Source organism: Pelodiscus sinensis, chromosome 23, assembly GCF_052426305.1.
Source record: "Pelodiscus sinensis isolate ZL-2025 chromosome 23, ASM5242630v1, whole genome shotgun sequence".
Lineage (NCBI taxonomy): Eukaryota > Metazoa > Chordata > Testudines > Trionychidae > Pelodiscus > Pelodiscus sinensis.
The window spans coordinates 13,350,680-13,372,335 of record NC_143074.1 but is presented as its reverse complement, the minus strand read 5'-3'; the positions used below and the strand labels follow the sequence as shown (position 1 = coordinate 13,372,335).

The 21,656-nt window shown below is 42.5% G+C and overlaps 1 protein-coding gene across 22 annotated transcripts in view; it reads left to right on the top strand.

Annotated features, from left to right (window-relative positions):
- The window catches only part of FNBP1 (formin binding protein 1), a 169,831-nt gene that overhangs the window by 135,865 nt on the left and 12,310 nt on the right, over window positions 1-21,656 (top strand). For 9 of the 22 annotated variants that reach the window (XM_075905365.2, XM_075905380.2, XM_075905364.2 and 6 more), the window contains 4 exons: window positions 5,387-5,422; window positions 12,782-12,891; window positions 17,738-17,870; window positions 21,010-21,131. In XM_075905365.2, coding sequence (XP_075761480.1) covers window positions 5,387-5,422; window positions 12,782-12,891; window positions 17,738-17,870; window positions 21,010-21,131 — 401 coding nt within the window. Of the gene's footprint in view, window positions 1-999; window positions 1,099-5,224; window positions 5,240-5,386; window positions 5,423-12,781; window positions 12,892-17,737; window positions 17,871-21,009; window positions 21,132-21,656 lie in introns of all 22 variants that reach the window. The other 13 variants (XM_075905373.2, XM_075905369.2, XM_075905378.2 and 10 more) reach the window with 3 other exon arrangements.

Sequence of the window (21,656 nt, the reverse complement as noted above, 5' to 3'; positions counted from 1 at the left end):
TTATGTTTCTCGATTTCAGTTATAGTAATTTTAACTTAGGTGTTAACTGTAAAAATAATGCTTTGTAAGATCTTTGAGTTGACTATGTCCCTTCCTGGAAGTTAAAGGGGCAAAAACAGCACATGCAGAAAATCAGGAACCACGTATATAAATCATAGTTTCATTTATACCTGCTCTGCATTTTCAAATGCCATTTTGAGGGCATACAAAATCCAGTTCTTTGCTATTTGCTATTAATTTTATGTTGCTTATTTTACAGTTGCTGAGTAGCAGTAACTCAAGCTTTTTCATTTAAAGAGCAACTCTTTTAAGCAAACAGAAAAATGTCCAGATTTTATTTATATATCAGATTTTATTTATATAAAATCTGGTTGAGCCTATAATATATATATTATAGGCTCAACCAGATTCTGTTCTCCAGGCCATCCCAGTAAACCTGAGAGGGATTTTTTGTGGTTTCTTTTCTAGTGGAAGTTGTTGACTTTAATACAATGTAGCATTTTTTTCCATTGCACCAATTAATATGTTTCCTTGATCATTTTGTCTGGCCTCTGTGACATACTGTGCACCTTTTTCATTGATGTTCTACCTTAGCAGTCCACCTGTAGAAAATGTTTCTTCGTTATGGGTGATATGCAGAGTCAGCGTGCAAGAAAAGCAATTGCATTCTGTGCCCTTGGGAATGCTCGTTGTTTTAATACATACTCTGTATCAAGACCAGTTTTTTAAAATGCCTCAATTTATTCTGGCCTGAACAAGCAGTGATTTTCAATTTGACATGTTTAATCTAGCTTTTAAAAATATGATGCCTAGTTAATTTATCAAAAGAAAAAAGTTACCCTCTGAAGTTACCTGGTATCTTGCAGGTTCCCACCATCACACTTAAATGTTAATTAAACCCAGAGCTATCTTTTTGCTGTAGAAACAGAAAATGTTGAGGTGTCCTTGTTAGTCTCTTCTTTAACAAGTGTGTGTTTTCTCTTGCTGACTCACCGGCAGACTCAGTCTTTGTATATTCACAAAGAACTCATGAAGAGGACTTTAGGGAAACCCACGTGTGCCCTTGAGGCTAGGGACTATGTTGTAAGTTTGTGTATGGTGTGATCAACCCATACAGTTGCTGCACAGTCGCTAACCCCACTTACAATACTGCAAAAGGATGCTTCAGTGAAGATGTTTGCGGAAGGCATAAGGAAACTGGAAATTCAGTGTGAGGACAGCCATGACTTACTGACAGAAACAACTGATCCTGTAAAAGAGGGGCAGTTGTCAGTACTGGAGAAGCTGGAATTGGCACAACTAAAATGGTTAAACATGGGAAATTCAGACCACAGTGGAACCTGCTTTAAGTGAGTTTAGCTGTCACAAATCTCTAAAGATAAGCATAATCTCAAACTATTTCAACTCATTGCCGTACGCTGATTGCAAGTCTGGTTAGATTTGTGGGCTGAGCTCTGCTATACAGTAAGGTTGTTCAGTGTACAGGTATTCTAAGAGGGTTCCGCTCTATTTATTAAACATATTTGTGTGGATCTTTGTAAACATAAATCTGTCCATGACCAATGGCAGTGCATTCAGTGCAATGATACTGTGGTAATATACTGCACCTTTTCAATAGAGCTTTTAACTTTCACTTCTACCAGCATCAAAGCTTCCCTGAACTTCAGTAAATTTGTGGTTCATGGGATCAAGAGCTGTGACTTCTGAATGTGCTGTTCAAAGCCAAACTGTAGAGGAAATTGTTACAAGATCAAAGATAAAACATTTTACTCTTGGATAAACTCAGAGTCCAGTGATGTATTTAACTCCCCTGTCTTCTGTAAGTGAGGTTAGTGTCTGTGATTATCCAATAACACATGGACTTGTTGGCTTTCATGGTCTCTCATGTGTTATTGAAGCTTGTGGCTTTTAGGCTCCCTATTGTTCCCTGCAAGGCTTAGTGAGACTTGTCTTAAAGTGACAGTTGGGTGGGATTTGCTCATTACATTTTCTAGAAATATCATTCTATAATCTTTTGAAGAGTCCCCTTTCACCCATGAACCGAGCAAATCTCTAAGGGTACATCTGCACAACAACATTATTTTCAAATAACTCAGTCCGTCTACACAGCAGGCAGTTATTTTGAAATGTTGAAATACTCTCAAGCTGGAGGACTTCTTACTCCAGCTCCTGTAATCCTCATTGTACAAGGAGTAAGGGAAGTTGGAGGAAGAGTGCTCTATTTTGAAATAAGTGCTGTGTAGACGCTTCCAGTTTTGAAATAAGCTATTTCTAAATAAGCTACGCAATTGACAAAGCTCAATTTGTGAAGCTTATTTCAAGTTAAGCCCTGCTGTGTAGAAGCACTGTAACACAAAATGCAACAGAATTGGCCAAAAAACAAAAAATCAGTCATTTAGTAACTACATTTAATACAATTTGTTTTCAGTCTTGTCAGATATACAGCAGTTGAATTGCTGCCATATGATGTCAACATTTTTGAAAAACAGAAAACTTTGTGCTTTTAAATTCAGCATTTAATTGTTTTCTTTTGATTTATAACCTATTAGAATTTTTCTGCTTTGTTATTCATGCTGTGTATAACAATGCCCCATTTTTGGAGAATGTTTATTATGAAAGTTTCTGCTTTTCATAATACTTAACAATAATGTATGTATTAGACTTGCAATGTCTATTACTCCTTAACGTTTGCTGAATTTACAGTAAAAGAATAGTTTAATGCTGATGACTCTTTGGTCATAGTTTAGTCTTTAGAATTATTAGTGTTTAGAATGTAGCGCATGTAGCAAACATTTGTGCGTTCTAGAGTGCTTCGTAGGTAAATATTTTTTTCTGCACCATAACTGTTTTGTGTATTTATGTACAAGGATCTCAACTTGTGCTGATCATGTCTATGCTAAAGTTCACAGGAATGCTAAAGCAATTACAAAAATAAGGGCTGCCTAGACTTGTATTTCTTCAACAAGATATTTAGCCAGTTCCTCTTTCCATTTGTATAATTAATCCTTGCCTTTCAAAAATTGATTACTTCTGTTTGCTTATTTCATAGGCCACTTGCTTGTATGGTTTCTCTAGGCTCTGTGGATAGGAACATATTTTTATTTACTGATTGACTTAAGTGTAAGAGAACGTAACTGACCAGTTTCTTGTCACAAAAATGCAGTTCAGCCTGGATCAATTTATGGACAATAAATCATCATTTGTTTTAAGACTACATTTTTGTTTGAATGCTTGGCTTATTTTTATTTTAATATAATGTTAGGCTCTGCCAAGTTGCTGTAAAGAACGTGAAAAACTTCACACAGATTAAAATGCAATATCAAAGAAGATTTCCTTAACTTGTGCTTCCACTGCCTTACCTTTATTTTAGGTCCAATCTTAGAGAGAACTGTGCTTTCTTAAAACTGGCACTTTTGTTGGGTTATTGTGTCCTGATATTTAATAAGCTACGGACTTCCTAGTTTTGAATTGTGTGCAACTTTTGAATGCAGAGGTGCACAGAAGTCTTAAAATCCAGATTCACTCCTGATGGGAATGGAGTGCCTGCTCCCCATATTCCATCTGGCTTTCTCTGTTTCAGCACAGAGTACATATTTCACTGCATTTAATGCTCTTGGGATTTGCTGTGCAGTTTGTGATCCCAGGCTTGCAACACAGTCAGAATGCAGGTTATCAGAGAATGAGGTTGAATCCAAGCTGGATTCTTCTTTCCCTTCCAAGCAAGTAACCTTTAAACCCCGATTTCTTGTATTAAACACCAGTTAATTCATGCCCCTGGGTTCAGAATAGAATGCTGCTGTACTACATCGATTGTATTTTCTATGGTTCCTGGAAAGCACCCTGTGTTGCTGCTGTGTTTGCATTGTTAGTAAGAAGGCACTGTAGTTTAGGTAATGAGGCACTACAATGCCATATCTGTGTTTTTAAGTATTGTAGGACAGGAACACTTGTATGGCCTTCAGTGTGCAACACTCAGGCCCTTAATTTGGGCTAACAATGATATTGTATTGGCTTGCATAAAGGAATATAGTAGCCTTTGAGGAAAGAGATTGCATATATCACATAGGGAACTTGTATACCCGTCGATAATGTGAGCGTGGAGCTAGAAGTGAAAATCTTATATTGAAAATAATTGGTGAAAAGGAAGGGGGGAGTTATTTTCCCTTTGCTTTCTTTGCTGTGATTTTGTCAGACCTTATAACCTAAACAAGGTTGAGCATGATTAGTACTTGAATGGGAGACCTACAAGAATGTCCTAGGTGCTGCAAGAAGTGGTATAGGTTATTACACAGAGAGCACTCGTCCCTCTTAATTAGTGCTCCAGCATGATAGTAAGGAAATACTACCTTTTGGGTATGCAATCTAGGCCCTGTCCACTTGGAATCATTGGCGATCCTACGGCATATTTTGCAGAAGGAGTACCAGGTTTAGTCACCATGCCCTAGCAGAATTTAAATTCATTTTTATTCCCTACTTCCTACTCCAAAGAGTTATCAGGCCCGTACACAGTAGGGGTGCGAAGAGTGCAAAAACACCCCCTATGGTCCCCCAAGTAAGCATGCTCCGGCTAGCCAAGGGAAGGCAGGAGTGGTGCGCTGCCCGAGCCTCCCTCCCCCATGCTCTGGCCAGCTGAGGGAATGCTGATTTCCCCGCTTACTTGGGGAAACATGACGAGAGGTGTGCATTTACACACTTGCGGGCCACATTTACAAAAAAAAGCATGTACACCCCAGAAATTTCTGCATACGGGCCTGGTTATAGAGCGTGGCTGGCACCTGTGATATTTTTTGGCTGCCACCCCAGCAGGGGCGGAATTTTATTGCCGCTTCAGTGTTGAGTGTGGTGACCCAGTTAATCAGCTTTTCGGAGTGAGAGGTGCTACTTAAAAAGGATACTTTGAGACTCTTGCTATCTTAGCCATGAAAGTAAGTCAGTTGGGGTCACATTTTCACAAACACTGCCAAAATAAATATGCAAAGATGTAACATCTTTTTGTTTTCCACTTCCACTGATGAAATGGCAGCTGAATTGATAGTGTTTGGCCCATCTTGTGAACTTTTGCACAGATCTGTTAGTGGTGTTGATCATTTTCACATACCAACAGTGAGGAGAATGTGTGTGTTGTTTTATTATTACAGTAGGACTGAAGGAGTTCCTCTTCTACTGATGCGCTTGTTGTTTTTTTTCTCTTTTTTCCTGTATCCCTACATATTTTTACATGAAGCTTTCTCTGAAGCTGGTAAGCATAATTACAGCATGTTTGTCCTGTGTTTTAACCAAAATTTTGTGTGTGGTTTTTCTTGTATGTGCATTGTGACACCTACAACATGACTGAAATTAATTTTAAATTTGTTTCTTTGTGTTTGCTTTGTTTGACATTTATCAGATAACTTTGAACACACAGGTCTGGAGTCTAATAGAGGTGATCAGAATTCAATATTTCTAATAAGCTGCTAAAATTAACTCTAATTTATAGAGTAGTTTTATCTTTATTTTTGTAATCAAGGGCTGTAAAAGTGTAGTTAAAAATTACACCAAGCAGTTCTGATGCTGTACCTGAAATACACATGGGAGAACTAATTTTATAAGGGTCTCTGCTGTGGCCCTTAATCCAGAGAAAAGTAAACATCTTTTATCTGACTGCAACATTGTCATAAATTGTACATTTTCCATGTTCAGGTACTACTAACAATTGGAACTCTGCATCATAGTTAACTACATTTTACAACCCTATATAGTCCTACAGAAAAACTAATAATGAAATTAATTAAATTTAAATAAACCTTAACCAAGAAGGTTAACTCAGTTTGATTTAAATTTGCAAATGATTGTGTATATGTATTAATCCTAAATAACTGGGATGATACCTTGAAATATGGTAAGAGAATGCATTGCAATACTGAAAATGGGAGAGGTAAGAGCATGAGTGAAAAGAAAGGATGTGATGTATTTTACATCCAAGATAGCGTACGGTTAAGGCAGAATTATCCGAACCTTGGTTAGTTCTGGATAATTTGTCTTGTCTCACTTGCCACACCTGATCACTGCCAGAAGAATTCAATTAAAATAGTCTCATAGGGGTAGCAGCTGAAGAAGTGGGTTGTGCCCACGAAAGCTCATGATACTATCTATGTATTTTTCAGTTAGTCTCTAAGGGTATGTCTACACTACAGTGTTATTTTAAAATAAGCTATTTTGAAATAGTTAATTTGAAATAGCTTATTTCGAAATAATGTGTCTACACACAAAATGCATTTTGAAATAGCGTTTTTCTATTTCGAAATAGCACATCCACATTGAGTGGACGTTGAACTGCATTTAAGGCTGGTTGGAACCAGTAGGGCTTCAGGTCAGGAGTAGCCTTGTGGCCAGGGCAGCCAGCAGGGCATCCTGGGAAGGGCTAGAGGCCCCCTATTTCGAAATATGCGTCTACACAGTGCTTATGTCGAAATAGCAATTTCAAAATTGGCACTATTCCTCGTGGAATGAGGTTTACCATTTTCAAAATAAGCCCTCCGCTATTTTGAATTAATTTCGAAATAACAGAATGGCTGTGTAGACGCTAGGAAAGTTATTTCGAAATAACTGCTGTTATTTTGAAATAACTTCACTGTGTAGACATACCCTAAGATGCTACAGGACCATTGTTGTTTAAGTTTCTTCAATTTAAACCGTTTGTTGAATGATTTCAGGCCAACATGTAGGAAGGTACTAATGACATTTAAGTTCTAGGAAAGGACCTGCAGTAGTTTCAGTGATGTTAGCTTGGGAGGTTTCCTTCTTTTGGTCAGTCAGGGTCTTTAAATTTCTTTCACCCCATTATTCTTGAAGTCACCATTTTGCACCAGGTCTCCCCAAAATGGATGGACTTCTGTCACAAGGTGAGAGACTTATGGATGGCTTCCTGAGAGATTCTCAGCAAGCCATCCATAAGTCTCTCACCTTTTGACAGAAGTCCATCCATTCAAATATTCATTCAGATTATTCATCTCCTCTGCAGTACCTGAGGAGACGGGAGATTTCCAGCCCTTTGGCTCCACTGATGCAGTGCAGAGAGTCACTTAAGTAACCTCAGTAGTACAACTCCTGTAAACATTATCTTTCCAGACTCAGTTCAAAACTAAATACTTCAGACTCATGGTAGTCGCAAAGAAAAATGACAGAGAGATCCTGAGATCCCTCTGTTACTTACAAACCCAGTTGCCCTTAGCTCTGTGTAGCTCCAAAGCATGTACCTTCTACCAACAGAAATTGATCCAAGATAAGAAATTGCCTCACCCATGTTATCTCTCCACCAAGGCTCAAGGCTAGTAGTCATTGATGTTTATACAGAGACCTTCCACTTGTTCTATTTGCCAGTCATATTACTAGTAAGTAGCATTGGTGTGAAAGCCAGGCCTTTCTGTGCAGCAGCGTGTACTACAAAGTATAGGCAGCCATCATGTGAAAAAGGTTCTTGTCTTGACCCTCTTGGGTCAGAAATTGGATCCTCTTTTTGATGAGAAGTTACCCAGTGAATTCAGTGAGGGTTCTTTTTTAGTCTCGGGAATGCAGCTCTATGCAGAATTACAGCATTGGTCTGAAATATTTTCTGCTAATGCCCACTGCATTGTTAGGCCTGCTGTGCTTGGATGCTGCAAGTGTGAGCCTCATTTTCTGAATGAGGAGGGGTTTCAGAATTAAACCCCCATTTTAAACCGGGGCACCATTTCAGATGGGGGGGGCTACCTGTACATGCTACAATGGAGGGGAAGGAAGAGTGACAGAATGAAAGGGGGCAGACTGAGGACAGCGGCCTCAGCAGCGTTACTGAGTACAAGCCAAGCAGCAAATTGGAGGGGACCGATACCATAACCTCTCTCTCCCCCACACACACCATGTCTTTCCAGGGGCTACTAAAGCACTGAAACATCTAGTTTTTTGGGAGATAACTTAGAAATTAGCTGACAGGAGCACTGTATATAATTCCTATATAAAAGAAAGAAAATTAAATAAATATTAGACCCACTCAACTCTAATTCTAACATGTTCTGACCTCTTGTATCAAATCACTTAAGGGACACTGGTTAGCATTAAAATGATAATATATATATTCTTAGTTTGTTACTGACTCTGTGGGAAGAGAGAGACTGTCAGGACTCCTTGGCTCTATCTCAGCTCTAGAAGGAACATGGGATCTAGTGGATTACAGCAGGGGATACATTTTGGCTCTATATAAGAACATCAGAATGGCCAGACTGGATCAGACAAGTGGTCTGTCTAACCCAGTATGCTCTCTCCCAACAGAGACCAATGCCAGGTGCTTCAGAAGGCATGAACAGAACAGGGAGTCAGCAAATGATCCATCCCTGTCTCTCATTTCCAGCTTCTGGCAAACGGAAACTAGGGACACCATCCCTGCCCATTCTGGCTAGTAGCCACTGATGGACATATCCTCGAACTTATTTTTTCCTTATTGGAACCAATGTTCCCTCTAAGATTTTCCATCCATGAGTGGAGCGAGGTTTGTCTTGTACACTAACAATGAGGTCATATGTGCTTGTTTGGATGTGTGCCACTTTTGCACCCACCAGTGGTGTTGCTCCCCAAGAGACTCTCCCAGAGAGATCACACCTACCTTGTGTCAAGAAGGTGAGACATGCCCCTCCAGGGAGTGCTGCTCCCTTGGCAGCCTGTGTACAGGGCAGGGAATGCCCCAGGCTACTTCTCACAGGGCTGGCTGTGAGTCCCCAGCTGGTGCAGAGGGAAGCTGATGCAAGTGCCCAGGGTTTGCAGGGAGTGAGGTGCCTAGGGTGGGTGCAGTGACATGTGGCAGGGGGACAGAGGATTGGGGGAGCAGAAGGAAAGGCTGGATCTGGCCCTAGGAGCAGCCCCAGCCACCGGAGCAACCCTCCATCACGTGACCCAGACAACAGAGCAGCCTCAATCCCTGCCACATGACTTCAGCAGGCCCCGGCCACCAGAGCAGGCCTAGGCCCCCCTGCGATATGGCCACAGTAGGCTACAGACACCTGCCATGCAGCCACGGCAGGCCCCCGCCATTGAGCAGGCCCCAGCTCGCGACAGGCCCCAGCCACTGAAACAGGCCCTGGCCTCCTGAGCAGGCTCCAGCCACTGGAGTAGGTACCCCACCACACACATCACCACGCAGCAGGCCCCAACCGCTTGAGCAGGCTTTGCCATGTGGCAGGTCCCGGCCTCCCACTGGAGCAGGCTTTGGCCACCCGCCACGCGACCTCAGCCAGCCATTGGAGCAGGCCCCCACCACCATGCCGTCTCAACCGGCCCAAGCCACTGGAACAGCCACCTGCCGCACCACTCACCTTTCAGCAGGAAAGTGAGTGCTGCTGTGCGGCTCTGCAAAGGAGGTGGGTGAGCGGAGAATTTTTTGTGCAGAGCCACACATACTTCCTTAAAGGGAAGTATGATTGGAACCCTGTTAGAGTTTGGGCCTTTCCACCATCTCCTGGGAAAGGGGTTGACTGTGAAGAAATAACTTATTTTGTTTGTTTTAAATCTGCTGCCTGTGAATTTCATTGGGTCAGCTTCTTGTTATGTTAGTGAAGGAATAAATAGTATTTCCCTATTCCATTTTTCCACATCATGCATGATTTTCTAGACCTCTAACATATCCCCCCACTCCTTAGTCACTTTTGCAAGCTGAAAAGTCCCAGTCTTGTTAATTTCTCCTCATATGGAAGTTGTTCTTTACCCCTAATCATTTCTGTTCCTCTTTTCTGTACCTTTTCCAAATCCAATCTCTCTTTTTTTAGATGGGGTGACCAGATCTGCATTCATTATTCAAGATGTGGGCATACCATAACTTTTTATAGAGGCAATATGATATTTCTAGTCTTATTATCTATTCCTTTCCTAATGGTTCCCAATAATTTGTTAGCTTTTTATCTTTTAGATTGCCACTGCACAGGGAGCTATCCACATTGATTCCAAGATCTCTTTCTTGAGTGGTAACAGCTATCTTAGACCCCCATCATTTTTGTATTTATAGTAGGGATTATACTTTTCCATGTGCATTACTTTGCATTTATCAATATCGAAGTCCATCTGCCCTTGTGTTGCCCAGTCACTTGCTTTTGTGAGATCCCTTTGTAACTGTTTGCAGTCAGTTTTGGACTTAACTATTTTGTGGTATCTGCAAATTTTGCCACCCTCCTGTTTACCCCCTTTTCAAGAACATTTATAAGTTTAACTGTACAGGTCCAAACCCCCCTTCTTTTAAGTGGAGTACCCGGCAATGTTCATGATGATTTAATGATCCTTCAATTCTTGTTATTTTGTTGTTTTTGTTATTTTTAACCACCCACCTCTCTCTTTTTATAACAAACTCCCTGCCCCAAAGGCAAAGCTGCCATCAGCTCAGACTTCCTTGCATGTAAGAACTATCTCTGGAGGCAGAGCATGGGCTTTAAGCAGACCTCAAGTATAGAATCCAGAGGTTCAAACTTTAGAGGGGGGGTACTGCCTCCCCTAGGCCCCATAAATGGCATCCTTTATTTTAAAAGGCTTTCCCATTTTCAACTAGGTGCTTTTGTGGCTTGCAGGTAAAGTGTCATTGCAGGGAGTCTGTTGCTTGTGGATATTCTAAGTAGTGTGTTTTTGTAGCCTTTCATAGAGCTACATATCCCTTCTGTCCTCCAAAAAACTCCAGACTTTTCAGCCTGACCAAGATATATACAGCTTTAATGATCTTACTCCATTGGCAACATACATGAACCTCTTGTAATGCCTGTAGAGAGATATGGGAGATCTTTGTCTTTTTAAGTGAGAGTGCTGTCATGCCCATGTTCCTTAATGATCTGTCTAGCCTACTGTGTATTATACTCCCACTCCTGTTAGGGCAGGGAGAGTGCAAGGTGCCCCATTATAACTTTCCTAAACAACACATGCTCTGTCTAGAATGCAGCACAAATTGGGAAGAGCAGGCTGTCCTGAAGAACCCAGCCAGTGTGGAACTGAAGAGGTCTGTGTGCAGCTTTTGAGGCAAAGCATTTGCTGAATCATACTTTTCTGAAGAAAATATTTGGCATTTTAACACAATCCCTCTAGCAACTTCAGTCACAAGCCATCACTAAGCTGCTTGGCCAGCTGAACTTTGTCTGGATTTGCATCTGCAGGGTGGGCTCTCGCTCCCCATAGTCCTTTGTATGAAGGAATTACTGACATTAAATCTGTATAATCCTCTGTATTCAGGTTAGTAATTTTATTAGGGTAAAACTATTTTATTAATGTTGAGATGTCTTAAGCCTTGCTCACCCTCACCACTCATCTCCCTGCCAGAGAAAGCAGGGACTGGCATACAAAAAATCATAAAGATTTGGAGGCGCACTGTACATATGTTTTATCAACTCCCTAACCTGTGTTGCCAGGAAGGGGAGCCGCAGTCTGCAAGCAGACAGGGTATTTTGTTTCAGACAAAATCAGAAACAGATGAGCGATGGGGCGGGCCTAATTCTCCTTCCTCTTGTTCTATTTTCTTTTTTTGAGGGTATAACTCTGTGACTCTCATGGAATTACTCTTGATTTAAACCAGTGTAAATGAGAGGAGAGGCAATCCCACTAGATGATTCAGGGAAACAATCACTGATTAGAATATACAGAATGGTTAGAAATTATATGCCTAGCCCTAAATGTAAAACCTCTATACCACGAGTAAGTGCAAGAGAGCCTTAACATCAGAGAGCACTTCTAAGGAAGTGGAAAATGATTTACCTGATTTATCAAGGTTACTTCTATGGCACTAGCACGCACAATTTCCATGTTCCCAGAGGAAGCCTTAGCCTCGCTGTGTTTGCAGTTTACACTTGCACAGGTGAAATGGAACCACAGCATGAGAGTAAAAGCTGGCAAGTGCTTTCAGTGAGGATGACAAGTGCAGCACAGCAGGGGAAGGCAGGAAAACCTGAACCTGCAGAGAGGGGCTTTCACTGATGGTGAAGTTCACCCTTGTGCAAGGAGCCTGGCACCAGGGCCAGCCAGCACGAGTAGCTTAAGAGGGATCTAAGTGATGACAAGACTTTGCACTGTTACTCTGAACAGGGTGAATTTCACCCCCCATGTGAACTTCCACATAGCTAATAGAATTGGTGCACTCATCTTTTTTGATAAAAGCAATAAACTGTTAGTAAGTAAATGGCATGCAAGTAATGGAGGAAGTTCATGCAAATGACGTACCGATGTTGCACCTTACTTAGGGAGAATTCCGAGTTCATTTTTATTTGTCTTGAGTGTCCATTGCATCTGGACACCAGAGATGAGCTATAAATTAAACGCCTGTAAAAGCTACTCGCTTGGGACAGCCAAATAAACAATCCTGCAGGAGATCAATAGCAATACTCAACTATCAGGCTAAAAATAGCTCAGTGCTGACTGCCTGTAGTCAGAAATGGGCTGGGCTGAATAAGTGCATCTTACATGTTGCCCTGAAGTGTGTCAAACTCTGGCAAACAGCAGGAGGGAGGGAGCAGGTTTCAGGGTTGAAAGCCCTGTGTGGTGGATGACCTGCTTCTGGCTCTAGAAAGGTGCCATTAAGTAGGGAGGAGAGTTCCCCCGGCTGATTTCATCTGTTGTAATGGGATGTTTTTCAAGTATCCAGATCCCAACCTATTCAAGGCATTAGGGATCTAAAAGCATGCAAATGCCTCAGACCATGGTGATTTTGCACATTTTTTGCTGTGAGTTGTTTTCAGTGTAGAATTCTGGAGGCTGGACCAGAATTTTTCAGTTTCTCATTTGCCTTATTCTTTCTTACCACTCTATGTAGGGTGGAGGACCAGAGGATTTCAGCAATCTCCCACCTGAACAAAGAAGGAAGAAACTCCAGCAAAAGGTTGATGAGCTAAATAAAGACATTCAGAAGGAGATGGATCAAAGGTAGGCCTAACCACGATACAATGTGGGGAACCTTTTTTGGGTCAGGGACCCACAGAAAAATCAGTCGGGGACTGCATACAAGCAAGAAGCCAAAAAAAACCAATCCTCACTGACATGGCCCCCAACTGAGAAGCAGAAAGACACTCCCCATTGTCCCCTCACATGACCTAGGGTGGCCCAGCCTACTAGATTTTCTGTGCTTCTGCCCTGTAGTGAGACAGCAGGGGGGATGGAGCACCAGTGCAGGCTCCCCAAGGTCAGGGGGAGCCCTGAATCTCGGGGGCTGGATCAAGACAAGCCAGGAGCTGCATCCAGCCCCCCGAGTCTGAGGTTTCCCACCCCTGAATTAGAGAGAAACTTTCATATAGCAGAACACTAGTCAGACACTAGTCTGTGAACTACCAATAGGAAGCTATTTCATTCACAGGCAACAAATACGAAGAAGATAGTAGGACACGCCCTGTGAATCACTATTGGATATGACGCTCTTGGAATAGAAGACATAAAGGGCACCAGATGACTAAAGATCATCAAGGAGACGAGCTAAAATTTCCCCATTGTCTAAGTTCTGAAATTAATGGTTTAATTATGACCTACCCAGGGAAGGTAAAAAGGAGCAAAGGGAATGGTTGCTAATTATTTCTCTGTTCCACCCACTCACTTTTGAAGGGCATTCCACCACTGATATATCAGGATAGTAAGGCAATAGCACAAGAATCTATGTGACCTGTGTAAGTGGTGTCATCACAGACAATTTTTCTTTCTGGCACAGGTTTACCAGTCTTTTTAAGTGGATGAATCATGTACTTCTGAGCCAGGCAGGAATCACAAATACTTTGTCTCTGAATATGAATCAGCCCCAACATTTACAGTACCTTAATAAAAGCTTCATCTCTGTTCAGTTTGCCAAACCACCATGTCTTTCAAGACTACTGAAATCACAGACCCCTCAGCACAGAGCACGTGGTTTATTGTAAATATATCAAGCCTTGGACGCTTTCCATTTCTGGTGTCTTTCTATTGCTCATGAGTTTAGGATTATAACAGAGATGGAAAACATTTCCTAGATTATCAGACACATTTCCCTGTAATGCAAGATACAGTCCTCTAATAGCAAATCCAATAATAACCTCCTGTTGTGTAGTGTACTTGGGACTTAGCCAAAATCTTTTGTCTTTTTTAGGCTTAGGAATCACATGCACTAGGGAGATTCCTAAAAGCAGAAATTGTTATCAGAAGGGCAGTGTTCACAAAAGTGTGAGATTGTTCATCAGTTCCCATTTTAAAAGTCTCTGTGCTCTCCAGTGTCCATTTCCCTGAAACAGAAGAGTTAATGATTCTTGCACTTTTGCAGATTCGTTATTAGGAGATTTCATTTGTTAGCGTACGTGAGAAGGAAGCACTTCAAGTGGTTCCATTTATATTGATCAGTTCTGGCTTTTCATATTTGCAGTGTACCTGTGTTTATTCACATCTTTGCTTCTGCCATTACTTTACAACAGTGGTTCTCAAACTTTTTGGCCCACAGCCCACTTTGCTCAACTCAAACCTTTCTATGGTCTACCAGCCAATCACCCATGATGACAAAATGAGTGTAGGAGCGGGCAGAGGGTGGGTGGGAGGTCTGGCCGGGATTCCGGCCAATGGGAGCAGTGGGGAAAGTCTCCATGTGAGCAGTTACCTGCACCGCCGTTTCTCCAACCGGGAGGAGGGGATGTGGCAGTGTGTGGAGCCACTTCCTCCTTCCGTGAGGTGAATTCGGCCCACGAGTCTTGAGACTCCACCTCTCACAGCAGAAAGACAACCTTGCGGGGGGGAGGGGCCTGGAGCACCAGTGTGGGATCCCTACTGTGGGGGGAGGGCGAGGGCAGACCTGAGTCAACAGCCCGCCTGCAAGATGGTTGCGGAATGTCCATGGACCGCTCTTTGACAACCACTGCTTTAGAAATTAAATGTAATACACGTTTCAAACAGACAGAAAAGCTTTGCTATCTTTTTCAAAATGATATGTAAAGATTAGAAAAAGGTTAGTATAGGGAAAGGCTAGGATTTTCCTTTGTGTATTTTAATTGGCATCTTTTCTGTTTTCCCCAAAAAAAGTATTCAACTTTGGTCTGATAATCTTGTTAAAAATCAGTTCACAGTTTATTTGTATAAGTGATGTGGGGATGTTAATCCCTATTTCATATCAGAAATAAGAAAGGAGATTTATAGATAGCTGTTTACTTTTGTTTCACGTGTCCCCCTGAAATAATATTATAGCTATAGTTTTTCTCCTTGAATAAATTCCCTTTTCCGTTTAATTTTCTTTGACTGATTTCAGTGTAACCTAATATTAAGATCATACATAAAATTAGTACAAAGTGAGAGTTACATTAGACAGAGGGATGAGACTGGTAAGCAAAGTTCTAGCAGCAATAGTTAGACATACGGAATGTATAAAAAATGAGTTAAAATGGGAAAGACTGCCCTTTGGGTCCCAACCACAGAACAATCCCAATTCCTTTCCACCCACTCCTTTTCCCAGTTTCTCCATGCACAAAGCAAAAGCAGACACAGGGTTGCAATTGTAAAAAATTTTGTGGGAACCTCTCAGATAAAAAGAATTATAACTTGGATTGTAGGACTTTGATTCAAGTAATGTCTGGAGCATTGTTAAATAGTCATACCAGTAATGAGAACTCAAATCATAAATCAACTCCTTTCTGAATCCTAAAATGTTTCTTCTTCTGCAGACAAAATCTCATAAAATTCACCCTTAGCCTGCCTTAAGTCAGGTGCAACACTTTGTCATTAAAGATGACTCTGCAGGACATGCCTTCTCATTGAGCACAGAAAGTCATGTAGCATGTTAATGCTGGCTTTGGGATATCAGATTCTTGCTATTGCCCCACAAAAGCGATGTCCTAAGCATTTTGCACATGAGTTGATATAACACAATCTCAAAATGCTGCATAGCTCAACTAGACATAGTGTCACATCAAGACCTAAGGTCTAACTGTTACCAAGCCAAACCATCTGGATTTAGTTTTAGTCTAAACATTGGAGCAGTGTGAAATAAACTGATCAGCAGGGATCCTAGAAATCTGTCTGCCACTGAAATATGTGAAAAAAACGCAGAAGTTGCCTTTCTACAGAGAATCTTTGTTTTCTACATACAGCAGAATCCCCTGCCCCGGCATGCACACAGGAATATGAGAAATTCATGCTTCAGCCCCAGCAGCAGGGCTCGGGCTTTCAGCTTTAATTGTAGAAAAACACAGATTTGGGGGGGTTTTATAGAGAATTTTGGATTTTTTATCATGGAAAAACTAGGATCCTTGCTGATCAGGAGCAAAGTGTGTTGCATATTCGTAAGGTGCACAAATGCAAGAGGCAAAGTGAAGGGGATCAGCATCACTCCATTGTTACTGGAATATACACATCCAAGCCATTCAAATGGCATTCAGCCCAGGATGTGGAGAGATGACATAAGCACTTCAATGTGACCATAAGGCTGGAAAGATATTTATCTAGCAAGTTCAGAGGCCATTCTTGGGGAGTGAGGAGGGAGGGATGGGAGAAATGTGGGAGGGAGGGATGGGAGAAATGTGGAAGCTTTGGCAAGATCTTTCTTCAGAGTTAACTAGTGGAAATCCCAGTGCTAACTAGTGGAAAATGTGTGAGTGAAAGACAATTCCACACCTAAATCTCCCCATCTCCTCCCCCCAAATGTCCTAATTCAAGAATTCAGTCACCTTTCCACTGATAACTAAGGGTAGAGATTTGGATGTCCAGTTCCCATTAATTGTAATTCTGCATGCTTACATTGGCTTAATACCTTTCTGATAACACTATTGGAAATTATTTGCTTGTAGAGCTGCAGGTTGAACCTCTCTAATCCAGAACTTTCTCATCCAGAAACATCTGTCATCCAGAATGATTTTAGTTAGCTGGATGTCCACTTTTCATAGGTGTAGCCAAGTTTCCCATGTTCCCATAAAGTTGGTTTATAGCCACCAGTCCTGGTTCTCAGTGTTCTGTGCTGTTATTTAGCTCTAATTTACCCCTAAATGTCCTCTAACAGTGCAGTAAGCTGTGGAAGTGTTTACAATGCTGCTAAACAATATTGATCTCCTGTGGTCTGGCAAATTCTCTTGTTCAGAATCAGTCAGGTGCTGAGGGTTCTGGAGGTTCTAGAGAGGTTCAACCTATAGTTCTGCCATCTTTACTAACATTGAAGAAACCCTGTGGGTTATTTGTGGATTAAGACTTAATAGCCTGGTCTACACTAGACCAGGCTGGTTGGCTTAAGGTACGCTGTCCAGCTTTCCAAAATGTGAACCAGTGGGAGGCTGACAGGAGCATATACTCCCTTCGGTTTCCCTTACTCCTTGCAGAAAGACAAGTACAGGATGCTGCAGGGAGCTGCTCTCAGCATTCACTTTGGAGGTCTACACTAGACCAGCTAAATCAAACGCTAGAAGTTAGACCTCGGGAGGGTTGATCTTCTCTGTAGAGTAGACATACCTAGTATGACTAAGGGTTTTACAGAGTGTAATGTCTGAAGCTTTACATATTATTGCTATTGGCTATATCCAGTTCTTGCAGTGCCTGATAATTTACCAACTCTTTTCCAAGCAAATGACTTTGATGCATCAAGGAGAGATATTTAATTAGTATCTGGGTGACACAAAACAAAAGCCCTGGCAGAGAATCTCCCCACACTTCATTGCACTCATAACCTGTTGTGCTTGAACCACAGATGCAGAATGATGGCTTTGGAACTTTTTGGTTTCTCCAAAGGGATTTACCCACCCTGCTGCTGCTCTACTTACCTGTATTGCATTTTCCTTATTTCTCACAGAGATGCCTTAACAAAAATGAAAGACGTCTACATCAAGAACCCGCAGATGGGAGATGCAGCCAGTGTAGATTACAAACTAGCTGAACTGGGACAAAATATGGAAAAGCTGCGATTAGAGGCTCAGAAATTTGAGGTATGGATGGGGTTTAAGTACTAATGCCCTTTTATGATGGTAGCTTTGAACAAATAGTCCCTGATTCAGGAAAGGATTTAAGTGCATACTTAACAGGGATGGATTTAAGTAAGTGCTTAAAATTAGGCAGCATTTAAGTATTTTGCTGAATTGGAGCCTTAAAGCAGGGGTGGGCAAAAGGCCTCCACAGAGTCGGATTCGGCCCACCAAGCTGGTTGATCTGGCCTGCAGAGGCCATGCCATTGCCCTGCCCCCAGGCCAATCAGGGCCTAGGGATGGGGGAGCGTGTAGCGCTTAGAGTCATCCCTGGTGGTTGACTCTAAGCACCGCGCGCTGGAGGGCAGGGAGCAAAAGATTTTGCATGCTTCTCTCCCCTGCTCCCAGGCCAATGAAGGCCTGGGGACAGGAGGGGAAGCGTGCAAAGTCTCCTCCTGCCCTGCTCCCACAGTGCCAGGAACATTTGCGCACTCCCCCCACCCACCAAGCCCTGCTGCTCAGCTGGTGATTGTCTAAGTGCGGTGCTTCCTTGCAGGGCGGGGGCAGGGAGTGAGAGACTTTGTGTGCTCCCTCTTCCCCAGGCTCCAATTGACCTGGGGCAGTTGGGGGAGTGCGCAAAGTCTCCTCCCACTGCCAGGGGCGCAGGCGCCTAGAGGGAACCGCCAGCTGTTCAGAACAGCTTGGCAGTTCTCACTGGAGCGGGGGTGAGGGCAAAGACTTTGCGTGCTCCCCCACCCCCAGGACAATCAGTGTCTGTGGGTGGGGAAGCATGGAAGTATCCTGGCCCCGCCCCTTCTGCCTGAGGCCTTGCCCCTTCCGGTGGCCTGGGGCCACTTCAAAAATTTCTGAAGTGGCCCCTGGTCAAAAATTATTGCCCACCCCTGCCTTAGAGCCACCTTTTAGCATAACTATATCTTGGATCCTTCCTCTGTATTTGTCAGACAACTAGATTTTCCTATCATTTGTCACAGAAAATAGGTTATATAGATCAGGGGAATGCAGGCAAATGCCCCGAAATGCACTGATACTCTTTTAAGGGTAGGTTAGATAAATGTCTGTCAGGGATGGTCTAGAGGGTACTGGGTCCTGCCATGAGGACAGGGGACTGGACTTGATGACCTCGTGAGGTCCCTTCCAGTCCTAGTATTCTATGATTCTTGTATATGCAACAGTATCAAGTTTTAAATGCCTCTCAGAAGACATAGACACCCGGTGAAAGCTCAGAAAAACTCCACTTTAATCCTTTCATACCCCAGGTGCATTTTGCCAATCTGATATCTGATGGTGGTGAAAAACTGATGGGCACCAAAAGCTTAATCTTCACCCAACCCCCACCCAGATATTGTGGGGATCCAAAACAGGGTAAAAACAGTCTAAAGAATCTGCTAATTTAAGTGTGATGAGAGTCCATGGATTGTGCTGGCTAAGTCCTTGTCATCACTATCGTGTTTTGTTGCCACCCCGTGAGAAACTTTTTTCTTTCTCCATCACTTTATTGTCACAAAGAGCCAGTGTAGACACTGCTGTTTGTTTTGTCGAGAAAACAAAGAACAGATAATTGGAATGCTCCATCTCTGCCCTGCACTAGGAACACTGCAACAGGCAGACTGCTGTCGTACGGGACTGGGGGGGAATGGGGAGAGACTGCTGCACGGACTGGACATTCCTCCAACTGGGCTCAGAACTACTCATGATGTTGCTCCTAGCAACTGAGGAGGCTGAGGGAGAATTTGGAAGAATTTGCAGCAATCAGCTCTGCCTTCCCACAGCACTGTACTGTGGGATACATACCCCCAGTGCATTGCTCACTGTCTATGATGGCGCTCCCAAAGTGAACACAGTCTGTTAACAGAGGGAACAAGTGTCAGTTTTTGTTTTGTAGACTTTTGGGCGTTGTCATAAATTTTGTCAACAAATCTTGGTAACGTAGACAAGGCCCAGCTGAACAGAAAGCAAGAGATGAAGCACATTTTAAGGAACAATCCTCATTGTTAACAGAAAGCGTTTTAAAGATACAAAGACTCTGGAATATGAATAATAGTTGGAATAACGGAACCCATGATAGACAGAAACTATTGTAATTAAGGCAGATGAATTGTAAGGACAGGGAAGGACTATATTCTGTATGCTATGGAGTATGCTGTGGATTTGAATGCACACAGCCAATTATGTTAGTTTGCCTTATTCTCCATTGCTTGTGAGGCCCTGTTGAAAGCCGGTGGCAGCTTTCCCTTTCCTCCCAACTATTGTCCTGTTCCATTTGGCCAATAATGGAGTTTTTATTGGGTACTTCTGTGTTTCTAAAATTATCATGGCTTTCTTCTGTTTACCTCATTTTTCCAAGACAAGCAGCACTTCAGCCCAGTTACAGTAAACTACTGCTGTTAAGGCAGCAGGGGAAGATCACACAGGGTATGTCTATACTAGCCCCTAGTTCAAACTAGGGAGGCTAATGTAGGCATTCGAAGTTGCAAATGAAGCCCGGGATTTAAATATCCCAGGCTTTATTTGCATGTTCCCGTTCGGTCGCCATTTTTAAATGCCACTAATCCGGACTAACTGCCCGCGGCTACACACGGCAGTGAAATGGTAATTCGAACTAAGGACTTAGTTTAAAAATGGCGACCGAATGGGAACATGCAAATAAAGCCTGGGATATTTAAATCCCGGGCTTCATTTGCAACTTCGAATGCCAGGTAAACCACCCAGGTAAACCCAGGAGGCATACCTGGGTGGTCGACAAATACCTTTGATGTCGACACCCGCGCGTCCAGACTATCGCGCTGAGCCGACAAACAGCTGATCAGCTGTTTGTTGGCTCAGTGCGGCAGCCATGTAAATTTAAATGAAGCGGCGATTATTTAAATCGCCGCTTCATTTTACTATGTCGGGTAGCCTAATCTACGTGCCTCTGGCGACAGAGGCATGTAGTCTAGACGTACCCTTAGAATGCAGAATCTACTCCCCCTTGCCTCACGCAACAGCAAATTGAAGGTAAATTTAAATGTGTTTATGCTAGTTCCTTGCTTGTAGTTTGGTGGTTCGGGTGTTAGGTATAACTCCAGAGGGGCAAAGTAAAAGTACTTTGTCCTTTAGCTATCTAATGCATTTCAGTATGAAATCAGTTGCTTTTTCTTTGCAGGGCTGGTTAGCTGAGGTTGAAGGAAGGCTACCTGTACGGACTGAACAGAGCAGACGACAGAGTGGAATGTATGAAACCCAGAACACTTCAGCAGTCAATAACTGTGCACAGGACCGAGAGAGGTACAGTATCTGTACAGAGCTGGCCAGACAAACATGCTATTACTGTGACGCCTCTCTTAATTTCATTTTAGATGCAAATTCTTCTTTACAAGATGCTGTGATGCTGCAGCAATAGATGTATAAATCTTGCATACAAGAATCCTAATCCATGATGAGACTGCAAACCCCCACTCTAATGATTCCTTGTTTTGATACAGAAAATTCTAATTTGCCATAGCAAACATTAGGGAAATGCAAAGAAGAGTAATGTTTTCCAAAGCCCAGTTGGGTTCTGTCACTTCCAGGCATGCACTCAGGATAAAATTTACTCCTGTGCAGGAAGTTAGCACAAGGCCTGTTGACCGCTTATGTCTCATTTAGGACATTAAGTGGGATGGAAGTGATCCTTAAGTGTCATGCTAGCTCTCTGAATAGATATAAATTTCACCTCTGTACATCAGATTGAAGATGAGGGCCAGTTTTCTTTGCTGTTATGTCTGTACAAATCCAGAGTAACTCCACTGACTTCTGGGGGGTGCCTCCAGA